Raw genomic sequence first — 19,216 nt, 5'->3', positions numbered from 1 at the left:
TGCGCCGTCAAAATGTGTCCGTGTTACGCAAATTCAACAATTCATCAATCGGCCCTTTTGAGAGCCAACAAATGTGTTTTAAAGAGTTGATTGTGTAATATTCCCTAATTTCCCCTTTTCAGGGCCACAAAATCAATGAAAAGAGTTATTTTGAATTAATACATTTGAAAAACAATTCTTCAATATAATCTCCCAAGCTTCTGAATACATGTAAAGTGATTATTTTGTATTAACACAAAATAATAACACACAATGTCTATAATAAATCAGAATTGACATGCAACAAATAGTGTGAAAATTAATTGGATTTTTAGCAAAAGAAATGTTTCATAAGTTTGTGACTGTCTCAAGCCAGCAAATAGAAGAAGCTAACGTTATCCAACGTCAACTTGGCGGTCGTATCTCGGAAACAACCTCTTACTTTTTCATTTTTAAAAAAGTATGTTTTGTTTGGCACACATTTGAAAAATAGACCTGTTTCATCCATGTTGAAAATGTTGTTGGGACTATACTTTTCAAGTAGCGTAGGTAGGGTTTTAGTTTTGAAACAATCCGCCTCGTTTGAATTAACAGCTCCACTCTCACCGCTTGCTACTTTGTACGAAAGATCATGCCTCTTAACAAATTTTTGGAGCCATTCGTCGCTTGCTTGAAACGAATTCTGGTTCAGCTTGCGTGCCAATTCACTTGCTTTCTCTTTTATAATTCTGCCGGACAATGGAATTCTACAAGCAATTGCTTGTTGGCAAAAAAATATCAGCGCTTCTTCCAACAAAGTAAATTTGGGCGATCGTGACTTTTTCATGTGGAGCGAAAATTTGCTAGCCTGAAGTTCACAATTTCTTTAGATGAACCGAACGAAATAACATGTTAGCAGAATATTTTTACCTTTTCCAGAATATGATCTTTATTTTTTTATAATAGATGATATTGTATTTTACGGCACACATATTCCACAGATAATTGTTTGTTTTAACACCTGCGTCGAAATTTTTTATAATATCTAATTTTCATTGCAGGCTGAGTGATTTTCGTAGCTTCGCACTCATTTTATAATAACTTTTATACAACAAAACTTATTGCTATATAAATTAACCACGATGATCTGTTCACCAAACAATATTGAGTCAATTTCGTTATCGAGTATGAGTGAAACACACTTGTTATTGAAAAATGTCATTATAAAGAGTGTCAACCATATTGCTGAAATGTCGTAAGAGATCCTTGTTTTTTTCATAAAGTTACTGCCAAATGTTATTTAAAGTATTAATCTTAGTCGATCTGCTTAAATGAAACATTTATTCAAGCCTCAAGGGTCTTGCGATTTGAACCAAGAAGTTCCATATATGATCGTAGAAATATATCCGCGTGGATTTGAACCGTTCCCTGTCTGCCTGCTTTGTGCCATTATTTGAACCCAAGTTTGAACCAAAGTTTGAACCGAAGTACATATGTACCGGGTTCGGCTTGATACACTGGTACAGAGACGAAGCGCGTTTGCGGTTGAACACAAGTTGCAAGGTTCAAGCCGAAGTTGTACATCGGTTCGGTTCATGGGAAGACTGCTTCTTATCGTTGAAACTGTTCTGATCATTGATGGTTTCGATTGGTAATATTATGTACCGTTTTGTCTCAAATTCCGAGCAGACTCATATTCCGAACACTCGTTTTTGTATGGCGATGTGGTTGAAATGTTTCGCTGAAATATGTCATCAAACTACAATGAAATGGCAGTCAATTGCAATTCAATTTTAACGTCTTCCAATTTATTTCATACCTCTAAAGTAGTGCTGATTCTCTAGTTCGAGACCAGTAAAACTAACTCAGATAAATTTACTTGCGAATTTTTTTGTTTGAATACGATTTATTCGTGCTGTTCGGAATTTGAATCAAGGTGTTCGGAATATGAGACAGAATGAACACAGTGTTCGGCATTTGAATTAAAATGATGTTCCATACTTTTACGTAAAAACAATACTAAACAAGCTAAAATAAATAATTTTATCGTCACAACCAACAGCTAACAGTTAGACTTTGCGAAGAAATGGAATTTTTTACAAATATCAGCTAATTGATGCCTATCAGATGCATTTGAAGTCACTGTTGGCCTTAAGTGTTCGGAATATGGGTCAAAACGGTATGCGGTAGAAATCAAGACCAACATTTATTTATGATTATTGTTTTCTCGGGCCCAGTGCGTCGCAGCTAATATGTGAATAGTGCGCTGTGTTCATAAAAATCGTGAGAATGCAGCGCCACACTAAATAACTGATTTCAAAATGCAGCGAGTTGAGGCGCGTCGCGAGTCTCACTGGAGCGATCCGGTTTGGTGGCGGTGCGACAATATGATGTTGTGATCGTTGGATGATGATTCACGCACCGCTTTGTCTGTTTGATCAATGCAGCAGTTTGTTGTACCGTGGCGTTACTGGAAATTTAGACATCTCATCAAATTTGGTGCAGCATCCTTCCCTGCTTCGACAAGACATAGACCACTATATAACTCACCTGGTGAAATAGGAAGTGCGGCAAAGTGGTACCGTACCTTGTACGATGTTGAGACATCAGCCGACGTGGCAAACGGATGGATAGAATGCTCACCAGTTGAAATGATATACGCGATAGGATGTTTGGTAGACTGCAAGTTTGATACTCGACTCAGGTTTTGTGTAGTATCTTCCCCTGCTTCGGTGGGGTTAGTGGTATACCTAAAAAACTTAGCTGGTGACGATAAAGTGCTAGGTATGCTCTAGGATCATCAAACGACGAAAACTCGCAAAATGTTGATCGGAATGATCCTCAGATCGGATGATACGGGTGTTAAACTTATCAGAAACTTGCAGACATGGTTGGAGGTAGAGATTCTCGGTTCCATTGATTGGAGTGGCCAGATTGTCAATGAACTATTTCGAAGGTTATATTTAGTAACGACGAGAAAGGAAGGGTATGTTTATATTAAAAAACTAGTGGTCCCGGCAAACTTCGTCTTGCCATCAAGTAGGCTGTTGAAAACCGCTATGGATCGTCCCATACAAAATGACAGTTCCGTTCATTCTCGTTTTCCTTACTTTTCCAGGTGAATATCCTGGGATTTTTATACATGCAAACACGTCGGAACCCTTGAGGAACAAAACGGAGCAATTATCATTCAAATACGTTGACCCGTACGTGAGCCATTTCGTGACATACAAACACCACTTCATTTTTATTTATATAGATAGATAGATATTTGAAACAAGAAGCAAACAACGAGCTCACCAGTTGATAATCCATCCTCAGCTGAACACGAATACCTATCTTTTCGCACTTGTACAACGCTAATCGGACACGATTGATCTTGATTCCTGCGCTCTCCTACCGGAAGCATGACACAAAATCAAAAGAAAACACACTGCTTACTGTTAGGCCTTCCATAGACAGTTTTATTTGTGTTTAAGGTTCCACACTTGCACAATTCATTCGTTTGGATTTTTTTCTAAAACAAATAAGTGTAATTGATAAAGAAGCATTTTAAAGAATTTCTCACAGATCCGCCAAAATGACGCTTTGTGGCCTGTACCATGTTCTGAAAGTACTGAACTGGTCCACGTAGTCATTTCGACTAGTGACAACTGATGTACGATGATACGGATTTGTGATATACGTTAACGGATTACTCAGGAATCTCTACGTTTAAATTTAATGTTCAGATAAGGTATATATTCTCGTCTGTAACTGGTATTGGGAAAAAGTTGTTTAGGAGCTATAATATAAATATATAAAGATACGAAGGAAATAAGTTTTGCCACCTTCATCGGTGCCCTTTCACTGTTCTGTTGCAGCTAGCACTGTAATAAGTAACGTACAGTATGGGGTACCAGCGTTATCCTTTGTCGCGCACCTTTCAAATGTAAAAACTCGTTACGTCGAATGGATACAGGTTTAATGTGAATGTCAAAAACGTTGAGTGTTTTATAATTTTAGCTTCGTTCGAAAGGTTTTTATTTCTGTATTACAAATAAACTTAGGTAATATATAAAGCTGCACGGTAAAGAAACTGACACTAACATTCAAATGCCTCAAATCGAAACGTATGTACTGTGGTGCTTCTCTCGCAAATTATGAATATGTTTAATGGCGTAACCAGCGCACGCTTCGTTTTCCACGAAGAAAACCGAAAAGGGATTCCTAACGATATGCTTTAATGCGGATAACTTACCTAAGTTTTGTACAAACCAATCGGCATAGTTCTAATATGATGTGTGTTTTGAAACAGTACACGTGTTTGCTTTTCAGTAATTACTTGAAATCATATAAAATGTACCTGCTGTTGTTGAAATTAATTTTCGAGAACGAGCTGAATCAGACGTAATCAAAGAAGATTCTAACATCGAAAATCTATGTATGAGTGCAAACATCGATTCATTTCTCTTAAGTGTATCGTTCAACTATGCCGATAGATGCACATTCTTATTAGCAACTTTCCTTAAGCCTAATTATGATGAGGGAATCGATTGAAAAGGATCACGTTTTCCTGTCAACAAAAATCTATTTTGGTGAAATATAAACCACAGTAGTACTACTACACATGAGGAGATCCTTAATATATACCTAAATCGTTTCTATGGATCGATTCAATATACAAAAATCTGTGTATCATTCCTTGGTCTACACGAGTTGCTCGGATTGATAGAACTCTATAGAATCAAATGTAAATATGTATCCTTACTGGCTAGAGAGCTGTAGGTCGAGTAGACGATGGCACAATCAAATCCAATGGTTTTGTTAGCCAAGCAAAAAATAAAATACTGGCTCATCAGATCGTTTCCCAGTACAGTAAAATTTGGAGTACGCTGAAATATCTCTAACTCGATCGTTAAGCCTACACAGCTTCTTAAAACTTGTTGCAAAAGCAGTATAATCTTTGTCTTCGCTCTGTACACCTGGTGAGCCGTCCATTCAGGTCCGGCCAACTCACACCTCAAACAGCGCATTCAACTGTTATGTTCTCCGATGGATTGCGATGCTGATGATGCTCACGCCACACAGAACCACAGTGACGATACCCAGCGTCATGTAGACCGACGTGATCAACCAAAACGTGAACAAATACAACGACTTATTGCAGTACTTGCCCATGGCCGGATCGTAGTTCGGTTCGTAGATCCGATAGATCCAAAAAGACCCGATGATGAACCATCCCAGCATGAAGCAGTTGATCAGCGTTTGCGTTGGTGATTGCCTGAGGCGTTCCAATGCCTGTTCCTCGCGACTACGAACGCGAGTCGACAGATGCAGCAATTGCTTGAGCACTCCAAATCCTCCTCCGACCAGCAGATATACCGGGATGTACTCGCCCTGGGGGCAGTCGTACAGATAGATGGCTCCGAACACGATCATACACACCGGGATCACGATCGTAATGCCCAGAATGATTGTGCAGCCCACTGCAACGAATGATAAATAATATAATATTTCTTCTGGATTTTTTGGAGGAATATCTAGACTCTAGAAGATATTTTGGAGGGATCCATAGGGAAGTCTCTGACAGTATTCTAGAAAAAATCTCGGGAGAAATCACTAGCTTGCTAGGAATCCAAGTAGAAATTCACGAAGGGGTTGTTGAATAGTCACGTAATAAGATCAAGAAAAAAAGTGACTTTACAATCATTTAAGTTAAAATAGACTTCAAAGACCTTCCGTTATAAATGGAGATTTTTTAGAGACAAGTATAAAAATAGTGACCAATCTCTAAAAAGCGATCTTCACTTGTGATAAGATTTGACACGATTCTCATGCAGTTTCAACAACAAAACTGTATTGGTTTTATTGCTCTAGAAGTGATTTGAACAGTCCTGGAAACCTTTTTGTCTTTGAGGGTAAGGACATGGAATATGTGAAATTAGTTTTGAAAAACTCAGCCGTTAATCTATTCGAAAGGTTTCGATCCCGAGACTCCAAGTGTGGAACAACCTAATTTACACATTCAATACTTACGTGTTCCCAGCAGCAGTATCACAACGTTCTTCAGGAAGTCCATCATTCCGGTGGACGATTTGTGCGCTTCGCGGACCCGCCCGAACAGCGAATCGTAGGACGGAGGCGGTTCTTCACGATTGATTGCATCCTCATAGCTAGGGGGATCACCTCGACGACTGGAACCGGACGTAAATCCATTCCCACCGCTTCCGTGGACGATGATAACGTTCCCGGGGGTGTGAACGGTCATATTGCTGCTGCTGCTACTACTACTGGGGCCTGGCAGCTGGTACCGTTCGCTGCTGATAATTACTAATCTACTGTTCTGGTTGATCCCTGTCGTGGTCGCTGCTGTCGGAGGAAGTTGATTGTATGAAGGCGGAGGAGTCGGATTTGTACTCATTATTTGTTCTATCCTATCTAGTTCACTGTCGTCGTTGTTGCTGCTGCTGTTTCTGTTAACACCGCCCTAGAAGAAAAGACATCTGATCATTGATTGATTCTACTTTACACTCAAAAAAATCCAAACGTCATTGCTACGTGAAAAATCACGTAGATCATTCCAAATTCATTTTGCCTCCACTTTACCTTACTAAGATAAAGATCACTAAGCCATTCATAACCATCAAATAGTGAATCGGTAATTGTTACTGAGGTTACCTATCGCACTTACGTGAAATTCACGTAAGTGCCTAAGTTCATTTTGACATCTGCATGTTGTACGTACATTCGGTGTTGAGCGCAAATCCTAAGATGGCACCCGCTTGATTTTTGAGGAACTTCAGAAGCTGCTGAACCTTAAACCCTGTGTTAGATTGATTTCAAGGTAAATATGCTTTGAATACCGAAGAATCTCTGCATTACTTCATATTTTATACCTGATTTATAACCTCTATCAATTATAGCACGCCGAAGGCGAAGGCTACAACAAGACAGAACAAACTCACAACATTTGGGAAACAGGATTCACAATGCTCAGATTGAATATAAAAATATCACAATCTTTTAGGTCTGTTTACATTTTCCAATTGGGAATTAGTTTTCTTCCAAAGCCCATTAGAGATAAGTTTGGTCTTTATTCCAGTTAAATTTAATGCAAAACCATCTAGGTCCTATTAAAACGCTTCGTAAAGGCTACCGGAAAATCCACGTAGCTCTTACGTGTAGCGCCGGTGGAATGGACGAAGTTCAAAAGTTCATGCGTTCATTCTGGGCTACCTATGATTAACGTAAGAGCTACGTGGAAAGTGCGATGGAAAAAAACCAGTGCCGTAGCGTGCTATTGGCCAGGTTGGCACCCGCCAAGGGCGCCAGCCTTTAGGGGGCGCCAAAATGCGTGCCATAATTTGTAAAAATTTAGAAGAGACATATTTCATTAGGGGGTCTCTCAAAGAGACAGTTAAAAAAACTCTAAACATGACCATGCAAATTATGGGACCTAGATAGTCCTAGCGAAAAACGCGCAGCTACAGTCCTAGCGAAAAACGCGCAGCTACAATGAGGGTTGTTAGTTTAAAACTTATATTCTCCTGGGCATAGAGTATATTCGTGCTTGCCACACGATATCCAATCCAAATGCAAAAAATGGTCAATTGGCAAGTAAAGCTTTCAGTAAAAACTGCGGAAGTGCTCATAAGAACACCACTTAGTTTAGGCAGGTTTATCTGAAAAGCAGGCTTTGTCCCAGTTAAGATGTAACACCAGAAAAACAAGGTGAAAAATGAGAATTTGAAAATAGTGTTACTCAATTGATTTTAATAAAATATTTTTGAAGAATCTTGAAAAAATGCAGAAAAATTAAAAATATAGTTAATTTAAAACTCCTGTGACAAACCTCAAACTTATCAATGTACATTAAATAAAAACTTTCCAATTCCAGCAATGATTTGGAGATCTCTACACAAAAATTCAAAGTAAAGGCGAAACAGTTAAGAAGACAAATGAAATATTGAATCAAAACTTTAAAGGCACAAATCTTTTGAAAGAAGCCGCGAACAACAGTGAAATTCTAATTTAAGTATTTTGTGCACTAGCAGAAAAAAAGGTTTGGTCAATTAATTTACTATTTCTTCAGTAAAAATGAAACAGTAGAATTCCACATAATTATTACTCATATTATCACACAAATCAGGACATATTGTCCATTAAAAAATCTCTTTTAAAATTTCCACATAGGTATACATGTATGCAGTGCCGGATTTGGGATTCATGGGGCCCGGGTCAGATCTCTTGAAGGGGGTCCTTGACACAAAATGTGCAGGAAACGTTTAGTATAGGCAAGTTTAGTATTTTGAAAATGATATATTAGGAAAACTAAAAAAATGTATTATCACTCGAACATGACTATACCCACATCACTTCGTTAAGGTTGCGCAAAATGAATCATCAGCATAAAATACTTGCACATGAAGCAATGAGAAAATCGATAAGCTATTTTATTTTATTGTGTAGAAAATTTCTGATCTCCCACCATCACTGTTATAAAAATATGATCCTATAACGACTGGATTGAACTATACGCTTCAAAAATCAATTTTATGTTCGTAACGGAAAAGGAACAAACGATTGTCTAGCGTTGCTTTAATCAGATATACAACTAGTATTTGCGGACAGGAAGCAATTGCTTTCAGAAAAGCACATGAACTTCACTTTTGGTCAACTAACAACTTTCAGAATTAGCTATTTGAGCCTTCCCCAAGGCTCATGTCTTCAGAAGGCAGGCTCAAAAGGAATGTTTATAATTTTTATGGCCCAGATATTGACAACAGTTAGTCCTCGAGCGGAAATTTTACAAACACCATATCCAAATTACCTTGGGCTAGTAATTTGGGGATCAGGGAAAATATATAACTAAAAATATAACTAAATTTAAATAATGTAGATTTGGGTCAGACATTTTGGTAAATTCTGGGCTTTGGTAAATATTGATATATTTAAACAAAACTATGAAAATATTAAAACAAAATTATAAATATATCACAAGGGTACAGTAGAATAAAGAAACATCGAATTACCGTTTGAATTTTGAATGTTTTTGATAGAATAACAGCTTTAGTACCCTGGTAATCAAATACAAAAAAAAAAAAATGTGAATTACTTAGTGTCTTAGTCTTTTAATGATCATTCCAGGACATAAAGTACTGTAATTATGACAGTATCTTTCCAGAAAACTGTGACAGTTTGCTGTATAAGAAACCAAAAAGAGTTTTAAAGTTTTCGATATAACTTCGATGATTTTCATCAGAGAATTGCAATGTTTTCATTGATACTGAAAAATTCAGTTACATGCGATTTAATTTACTACTTACTTTACAATAATATAATTTCATGTCATAATACATCTGTTAGAAATCGTTTCCGATATGTCTTTAAATTTAAAATCATTGATGTAGAAAATATTTCATTAATTTGTGTTTCACTTTTTTCCCTTCCCCCTCGGCAAACCCCCCCCCCCCCCAAATCCAGGCCTGCATGTATGTGGGACTTTGACAGAATACCATGCGAGTTTTTGACAAAATTTTAAGTAGGATCCCTAGTCAGCTTTGGAGGGCGTTTTCACGTGATTTTGAATCGAATAGTATCTTATTCAAGAATCAGATCGAATATTCAGAACAATTCTCACAACATTCCGTATCAAGCTATTAAAAAAATATTTGACATTGAAATGAGAACAGTAGTGAAAAGCCATAATACTAAGTTTTACTCTATTGGACAAAAATTTAAGAAACTTAAGCAAAAGTATATGGGTCAGCAATTGTCAACAAGCATTTCTTAGGGAATATACACTATACTGATATTTCAATAGATCCCAGTGGTTTTAACAGGAAATGTATTAGAAAATTCAATAACTTCCGGGCTATCAGATAATCCTCCTGAGAATAAAATTTGGTATGCTGTGTATGACTTCTTACAGCACTTTATTCCATCATTGAATGTCTGTATACAAAGTTTTAATAAACAGCAATATCATAATCCTTGAGAATTTCGATGAACCATTTTTACAGAAGTCGCGCTAGAATTTCGCGTATTACAGGTAATATAATGCTTTCTTAATATATTTAAAAACAACTTGAGCTTCAAACAAGGGGCGCTCAAATGTCGGTTCGCCAAGGGCGCCATGAGACCGCGCTACGGCTCTGAAAAAAACCACGTATGTTTTCACGTAACAATGACGTTTAGATTATTTTGAGTGTACTTATGCAATTCTTGACGCAGGGCTGGTAGCGACTGAGTGTTTTAAAAAGGAACTTTAGACGCCAAACAGAAACCAAAAAGTGGCCAGATGAGACCAAACAGGTTTAACTTCAGTTTTATTCATTAGTATATTTATGATGACGTGTTCCACCAAGAATTTGATTCAAGATATCTTATAAAATTCAACCTGGAGTTTTAATAAGGATAAGCCTAGTCATTTGTTTGGCAAATGCTGGGCATGGCGCACCATTGGTACCTCGCGTACCTGAAGGAATAAATTAGATCTTTTGTGTGCTCCTTAGCTTCCTGTCCAGCAACTCCTATAGCCCTCCGAACATTTAGGGGGAATGGTCCACTGGAAAACTAGGGAATTGATGTCAGGATCTGCAAGCCAGCCGTAAAAAATCAAGCAACGAATACCGTTTTGATTCATATTACGGACAGCTTCAAATTCCGGACACTGTACTTTGTATGGGAAACATTTCACACGAAATGTTTTAATTTTTGCCTTTCCAAAGTTCCCACTTTTGAGGCTCGTTTTAGTCAACATTTTCCATAGATATCTATGAAAATTTATATTGCTCAGCTGCCTTAGACGCTTTTTTAGTGGTTTACAGATATCAATTAATTATTTGACTTTTCTATCTATGATTTTCATGAGCTGTCCGTAATTCGAATCAAATAGTCCGGAATATGAGGCAAAAGTACGGATGCGTCCGGAATAAGAATCATGAAAAGTCCACACATTTCTATTTACTTAAAATTATTCATGTTGCGGAATCAAAATCTTCATCCACCATTCGAAAGTTAATTGTTTTGAAGGATCGATAATGCGGAGGAATCATACAGAATGATTCATTTAATATGCTTTCTGATGAGTTATACTTCACTGAGGCCTTAAGTGTCCGTAATATATTAACGTAATTAACGAGAGGATACGAACCAGGACAATCGACGAAGACCACAGCTACGTAAAGGGACTGGCGATTGGAAGCTTGGTACGTGGAACTGTAAATCTCTCAACTTCATCGGGAGCACACGCATACTCGCCGACGTGCTGAAGGACCACGGATACGGCATCGTAGCGTTGCAGGAAGTATGTTGGAAGGGATCAATGGTGCGAACATTTAGAGGAAACCAACCATCTACCAGAGCTGCGGCAACACACACGAGCTGGGAACAGCTTTTATAGTGATGATTATGCAGAGGCGCGTGATCGGGTAGTAGCCCGAGAGAATGAGAATCATAAATTATAATCATAGCAAGCTGGTGAGAAATAAACGCTCTCTTTCGATACCGACATTCAAGTAGTCAACACGTGTTTCTACTGAGTTCCTACATTGGCATACGAGTGATTGGATTTTTTTTTTCTGGAGCATCGGCGGAAGTCAAACGAGGACATCAGTACCATTTTGGAAAAGTTACATCGGTAAAGTATAGCATTCAATTTTGTGTGATGGTTAAATGAGAAAAAAATACATTCGTGAACGCAAGAAGTTAACTGAAAATGGGATATTTATTTCTATCGTCAAATCCATCGAGAAAATGGAAAATCTATTTTTCATACGAAAATATTCCAGTTAATTTCCATGAGCAACACAAACGGTGTGGGAACCTCGAGTTCCAGCCCACCGGAAGGAACAAGCGAAGGGGATTCCAGTTCGCTGTTTCAAAGGAATTATAGGAGGTTCAAATAATCTCAGTCTTATTCCTGGAAGAAACGTAGGGAACTTTCCGGAAGTTCTAGTCCGTTTCTGCATTCAAGTATAGGGAATAAAGTTATTCCAGTCTTTCAACACTAAAGAGAAGCTGGATCAGTTTGTTATACGATTAAGGGCTTAAGCTGCCGTTTGCAGTTATGGTGACCAAATTGAGGGAATGATAATGGACCAAACAATTTACGCAACTCAAACGGATGACAAACTGCGATCTAAGTATTTGGAGGTCAACAGTACTTTAGACGAAATGTTGAAAATTGGTCGCACGCATGAAACCGTCAATAAGCAGGTATATATTAATAATTTGGTTATTTTTCACAAATTTAAAAAAAAAATATTAGGTTCAAGAATTTCGCATCAATCTAACCGACAATTCCGAGCTAAACGTGATAGACGATTCCGTAAAACAAGCGAAACCCAGGCTGTCCTGCAGTCGTTGTTTGGGGAATCACCTGCCTACTGATTCAAAATGTCCAGCTCGTGGATCGCATTGTAACCGATGCAATAAAATGGGACATTATGCGCGCTGTTGCAGAGGTATGAAGAAACCGTTTCTACAACACCATTCGAAACCAATCAGCAGAAAGCGTCAAGCATACGAACAAATGCAGGAAGATCGTCGTGAACAAAAGCCGAAGTTTGTACGAGAAGTTGATGACGTCACCAAGACAGCGGAAATACGCGAGTTATTCCATTTGAATGGTAAGCGCACAACAGTCGTCTCCGTAGGTGGGGTCCAGCTCCGGTTTATCGTGGATACTGGGGCAGACGAGGACGTTTTGAGTATTGAAGATTGGAACACATTAAAAAGGACTGGATTTGAGGCGTTTGCTATTGGAAAGGGAAGCGCTAAGGTTTTTCAAGCTGACCATTCTAGGAGAAGTCGACGCGATGTTGAAAACAGCAGATAAATCTTTAAGAACCACATTGTTTGTGATTCAGGATGGTAAGCATTCGCTACTTTGCGGACGTAGCGCAGAAAAGCTCGGTGTAGGTAAATTTCTGAGATCGGTGAGTGAAGAGATTTTCCCGATTATCAAAGGTAAGAATATGTAATTAATTTAAAAATAGGATAGATTATTATATTGTAAATTCATTATGCAGATATGAGTGCAAGCATTAAAATAGATAAAACCGTACCCCCTGTTCGTCAGAGTTATAGCCGTATCCCAATTCCTTTAGAAGAAGTTACTATTCTGAAACTAAAGGAGTTGGAACGTCAAGATGTAATTGAACGAGTTTATGAGGCATCAGAATGGATATCGCCAATGCTCGTCAAGCGGAAAAGTTTGAATGATGTGCGCATTATTATTGACCTTCGTGAAGCCAACAAAGCCGTTGTAAGAGAAGTTCATCCCCTTCCTACAATGGAACAAATGATGGCTAAATTAAGGGGCAGTACAGTTTTTGGAAAACTTGATATTAAGCAAGCTTTCCACCAACTTCTATTACGAGAAGATTGTCGATATATCACAACTTTTATATCGCCTTTGGGCCTAATGCGTTACAAACGATTAGTATTTGGATTGTCGGCAGCACCAGAAATTTTCCAGAAATGTATGGAAACCATACTTGCAGATTTTCCATGGTTGGTAATTTTCATTGACGACGTTCTGGTTCATGCTCCGAATGAGGAATCACTGAAACTAAGAATGATTTTAGTAAAGAATCGTTTTAAGCAGTATGGTATTGTTTTGAACGAAAATAAGACGGTAGAATGTGCTACAGAGATAGATTTTCTTGGATATTAATTATCTGCTGAAGGTATCAAAATCTCACCTGGAAAATTAGAAGCCATAAAGACATTTCGAATGCCAAAATCTGCCGAAGAAGTTAGAAGTTTTTTGGGGTTAGCTACCTTCGTAAGTCGGCATATACCAAACTTCTCAACAATAAGTAGTCCTTTGAATGCATTAACAAGGAAAGGTACACCATTTGAATGGAAAGATTCACATCAAGAAGCTTCTGAAACATTGAAGGATATTATGAGCAAATCTGAAACATTGGCGTTTTTCAACCCAAATCTAGAGACGTATGTAGAAACCGATGCGAGTCCAGTAGGGTTGGGTGCTGTCCTGTACCAAAAATTTGTAAATGGAACGTTTAACATTATATGTTACGCCTCAAAGACCCTATCTGAGGTAGAAAGACGCTACGCTCAAACAGAGAGAGAAGCTTTAGCATTAGTATGGGCTCCAGAGAAGTTCCATTACTATCTACATGGAATGTCATTTTGGATAGTCACTGATCATAAACCTTTGGTTTCAATATTTGGCCATAGAATCAAACCTTCAGCAAGAATCGAACGGTGGAAGATTCGATTGATGTCCCACGACTACAAAGTTCTCTATCGACCAGGCAAAACGAACATTGCAGACACTCTTTCGTGATTGTGTCAAGGAGAATCTGGTGATGCAGAAAATTACGATGAAGAGTGCGAGAGAGTAATTCGTTTAGTCTCGACCGATGTATGTCCGGTTGCTATTTCACTTGATGTAATTATCGAAGCCACTCAGCATGATATACATAGAGCTGACTAAATTGATGCGTTGGCTGCCATATCCGCCAAGACGTTGGCCAAGCACTCTTACACGATATAGACCAATAGCTGATGATCTTTCTAGTGACGGTGATATTGTTCTGAAAAATAAGAAGATTAACATTCCACGAAAACTATATGATAAGATACTTAAACTTGGTCATGAGCCACATTTGGGAAACACAGCTATGAAAAAGCGGTTGAGAGAAAAAGTCTGGTGGGTTCGAATGGACTCTATGGTAGAAGAATACGTCAGTTCATGCAATGGATGCCTTTTAGTTTCCAAACCGGCTACTGAACCGATGGTAAGGTCCCCATTACCTGACAAACCATGGAAAAAGCTGGCGTTGGATTTCACAGAAGTGACTAAAGGAATTCATTTGTTGGTAATTGTTGATTACTATTCAAGGTATCCCGAAGTTAAAATCATCACTTCTATGACTGCCAAATCTACGATATTCAAACTTCGTACAATATTTGCAAGATTTGGGTACCCTCACGAAATTGTGTGTGACAATGGGCTACCTTTTACATCAGACGAGTTCGTACATTTTTGCACTGCTTTTGGTATTGTTCTTAAGCATTCGGTCCCATACGCCCCGTTTCAAAATGGACTAGTAGAGAGACATAACAGAACTCTTCTGAAAACAGTCAAGATCAACGTAGCAATGGGAAGAGACTGGAAGAACGACCTTTATGATTTTCTTCTGGTTTTCCGGAATACACCGCATACGGTCACAAACATTGCTTCAGTAAAACTCATGTTTGGTAGAAATTTGAAAGGCAAAATACCTGGCATACTGACAGAGGAATCGGAGAAAAAGGATAATGTAACCAGCATAGATGACAAGAATAAAGAAAAAGGGAAGAAATATGGCGATCGGAAGCGGAAAGCAAAGCTCTCTAAAGTCGATATCGGTGATCGCGTGTTGATTAAAAATGTGGTTAAACAAAATAAGCTCACTCCGACTTTCAACCCTCAGCCTCACATCGTGGTGAAGAAAACCGGAACCCGCCTTACGTTAAGGAATCTCGATACAGAAGTTGAGCTAGATAGGCATGTTAATCATGTAAAGACCCTTATTTCTAACAGTCCATTCCGCAGTCTGGAACTTTCTGACCCTCCAATGAACAACACAGTAAAGTCTCCGATTTAGGAAAAATCTTGTACTAAACCGAAGACTACCGTTGAAAGCGACAGCGCGAAAATGTCTAATCAGAACCAGTTATCAAATTCAGGTCCAATACGAAACAGATTAACAAGAAATCATCGAAAACCAGAGTATCTTAAAAATTATGTAACGTAGTCAAAAATACAAAATGTAATAATTCATAATATACAAATAGATTCTTCAATAGAAACTAAGGAAGAGATGTATCAAGCTAAGAATCATAAATTATAATCATAGCAAGCTGGTGGGAAATAAACGCTCTCTTTCGATACCGACATTCAAGTAGTCAACACGTGTTTTTACTGAGTTCCTACAACTCACATTTGAAATCTATAGAAAACCAACTAACACTCAACGTATTATTCCAAATACATCAAATCACTCACACCAACACAAAATATCTTCCTTCAATTACATGATAGGGTAGATGTACCAATAGTGGAGGTACTAAGCACGATTGAACTTCATTTAACTACCTAAATTCAAGAAGCACAATTAGTGTACATGTTAATGTTATAACGGGAAGGAACGACCATTGACTTAATGAGAAAAATGATTTCATCACAGTAATCCACGGCATGTCAGTGCAAAATAATACCTCAACTATTGGTACACTGTTCGTTTAGTATATTTTTGATTTGAGTTCCTATTATTGCGGTATCCGTGGTTTTCTTATGGGATCCTCCACTATAGGAACACTTTACCGCAACTATTGGTACCAGTAAGAAAAGTTTAAGCAATTTTAGTGATATTTTTTTTAGTTTTCAAAGCAACGCTTTTTTCAAGTATTCCGTGTATCAACAAGCCAATACGTCGATTGGCAGTGTTGGTTCTGTGGCTAATGTAATAAAATCAGTGAAAACGGCACTACCGCAACTATAGGAACACCCACAACTAAGGGAACACTTACCCTACAACGAATGCTAACAATCCCCCTTAGTGAAACTGGTAGAAGAAAGGAACTTAACTACATTTTTGAAACAGGACAATTAAACGGTTACACAAGACAAACAATACAACAACTCATTGACAAAAGAACACGAGAGCAATACAGACGTTCACTTACTACTCTGACACAAGAAAAACCAACACTCAAACGTATAGCCGTCAACGAATTTCTTCAAAAACTCTAGGATGGAACTTTGAGGATTTTCGTGTAAAAACTGTAGAATTTTTTGGAAGATCTACTTGAGTAACCACTGAGAAAATCGATGGAAAAATTAGCGAAAAAATCTATGTAGGAAATCTAGGAAAGTTTTTAGAGTAATTCCTGCAAAAAAATACTGCGTTTGATTTCCTGGAGTAAATTCTTTTCATTATCTGCAAACAAATCTCTGGTGGAATTTTAGTCTAGACGAATTTCTGGAGGGATGCCTGGAAGAGTTCTCGAAACTATTCTAGAAGAATTCCTGAAGCTTTTCCTCGAGGAATCGAAAAAGAAATTTCTGAATAATGATTGTGTAACATTCTCTGAATCGCAGCAAGCCATGCGCGCGGGCGGCTGCGTTTTGGATTTTGTGTCACGTCCGCGTTCTTTTGTTTTTCAATTCCGCTGGTGAAAATTAGATTCGGTGGTGCTATGCCACGTGCAAATGTTCTGTGGAAACATGTTTTTGGAAGTGATAGATGTGTTTTTGGGGCCTTCCTTAGCCGAGTGGTTAAAGTCCACGGCTACCAAGCAAAGCCATGCTGATGGTGTTTTTGTTCGAATCCCGGTCGGCAACTTTGGCAATGAAAGCTCTCAGTTAATAACTGTGGAAGTGTTCATTGAACACTAAGCTGAGAAGCAGGCTCTGTCTCAGTGAGGACGTCATGCCAAGAAGGAGAAGAAGATGTGTTTTTTTATCGGAGATTATATCTGAAGATGTTTTGTGAAGTTTTGTTGTTTACTATTATTCGATTTGCTTGCGTTTTGCTCGAGAGTGCTCTGTAGTGGCATCATCAATTGAATTTGTTTCGAGTGACTTGTTTTTTTTTATCTCCCGTGCGTGTTGATTCAAAAATTGAATGTGGTTCGTGGATGCTCGATTCGGGATGGATTAAAAACTGCAGTGCGCGCATTTTGATGGGCAGTGCTATTAAGTTACGGCTCACGCTATTGTTCATTGTTAGAGGAGCGACAGATTGCAGCGGATTTTCGGAAAAGGAATTTGGTGAGTTTGTTCTGAATGCGTAAATACTAACCATTTGTCGGCCAAAATGTCTACCGAACGTATCCTATGGAACGTATCCATCTACGAATTTGTGCGAAATGCTTAATGCTAATGATCGTGTAACAGTCTCTGAAGGTTTCTCTGAAGCCTCTATAAATTAAATATTTTTTGACTATAACCTACCGTTTTGATTCATATTACGGACACTTAAGGACTCAGGGAAATATAACCCAGCATAGAGCATACAAAATAAATCATTCTGTATGATTCCTCAGCGCTATCGAGCATCGAAAGCCCTTTACTTTCGAACGGTGGGTGAAGAATACGCCTCCGCAACTTCAAAAATTTTAAATAAATCAAAATGTGTGGCTTTTTCATGATACTAGTTAGTTTCATGGTACTAGTTTTAAACTTTTCACAAGGTTAAGGACCAAGTCTATAAAAAGCGACCTGCTACCAGCCCTGCCAACGGTCACGATACCGCTTGATCAATTGAGAAATATAGGACACCAAGGTCAAATTCCAAAACACCCATCCGAACCTTCTTTCCCGCATCGACCGATTCCATTCCAATTGATCTCGCCGTGACCTCACCGTAATAAACGTCTTCTCCCGCAGCATCATCTCTTACCTGTTGAACGTAAATGTCGTGATAGTTGGTGATGGTCCCGTTGCTACCGGTGCTACTGCTGCTACTTCCGGACGTTACCGTCGTTGCCATTCTCCGGATGTCCCTCCCGGAGCCCTATCTATCCTATGGTTGTCGCCTTCGTCCAATTATTATTCACATTCGCCTCTTCTCTTTGTTTGACTTGTAGACGCAAAATGCAACAACAATACGATACACAAAGATATTGACAATGGCAATTTTCCCTCAAGATCGTGTCCAATTATCGCCGGGTTTAAGCTTGTCACCTTTCTTTTCCTTAATCCGAAGGCGATGACGGGATTTTTGATGGATGATTTCCGATTCGATTCGCGTCCGACCGACAAAACGTCGTCTCGTCTCAAGATGATGTCATTGTTTTTGATAGATGCAGATGAAGAGCCGTTGACAGCAAAGGGAGGACTTGCTCTACAATGCACACTCACTTCTATCACTTAACACGAACACTGACATACTTCTAGATTGCTTTCATCTTGCATCAAACTGCAGTTTTATGATTAAATGCAACCCGCGAACAGTAACTTTAAGTGCAGCTGAGACGGAGAAATTTGTGTGATTTGTAAACAAAGTAAGGATGACAGTTGAACGCGAAGAAAGGTTCGTTTTACAGTGACGGTCAGTAATTTGTGTACTTCAATTTGGATGAAATATTTCGGTGCGATCGGAAATTGCCGAAAACGAAAACTCACCGAAAATGGTAAGACACACTCTGACATTGATTAAGCGTATACAGTCATCTCTCCCTTAAGCGAAGTATGCACTTCAACAGTAAAGTAATCGCCTATCTCGATGCGTGAGAAATTTCTTGCAAGAAA

General features: G+C 38.5%; 1 protein-coding gene across 1 annotated transcript; it reads right to left on the bottom strand.

Annotated features, from left to right (window-relative positions):
• Positions 1 to 3,677: 3,677 nt before the first annotated feature.
• LOC5566066 lies at positions 3,678 to 19,001 on the bottom strand. Its single transcript, XM_021849727.1, has 3 exons — positions 18,366 to 19,001; positions 5,977 to 6,427; positions 3,678 to 5,426 (listed from the first exon to the last, which is right to left on the bottom strand). Exons 1-3 carry the CDS (start codon positions 18,453 to 18,455, stop codon positions 4,981 to 4,983), a joined length of 987 nt encoding a protein of 328 aa, XP_021705419.1. The 5' UTR covers positions 18,456 to 19,001; the 3' UTR covers positions 3,678 to 4,980.
• Between the last annotated feature and the right edge of the window lie 215 nt (positions 19,002 to 19,216).

The sequence above is a fragment of the Aedes aegypti genome, chromosome 3 (genome assembly GCF_002204515.2).
Source record: "Aedes aegypti strain LVP_AGWG chromosome 3, AaegL5.0 Primary Assembly, whole genome shotgun sequence".
NCBI lineage: Eukaryota > Metazoa > Arthropoda > Insecta > Diptera > Culicidae > Aedes > Aedes aegypti.
The sequence above is the reverse complement of the archived record's forward strand: the minus strand, read 5'-3'. Positions and strand labels throughout refer to the sequence as shown.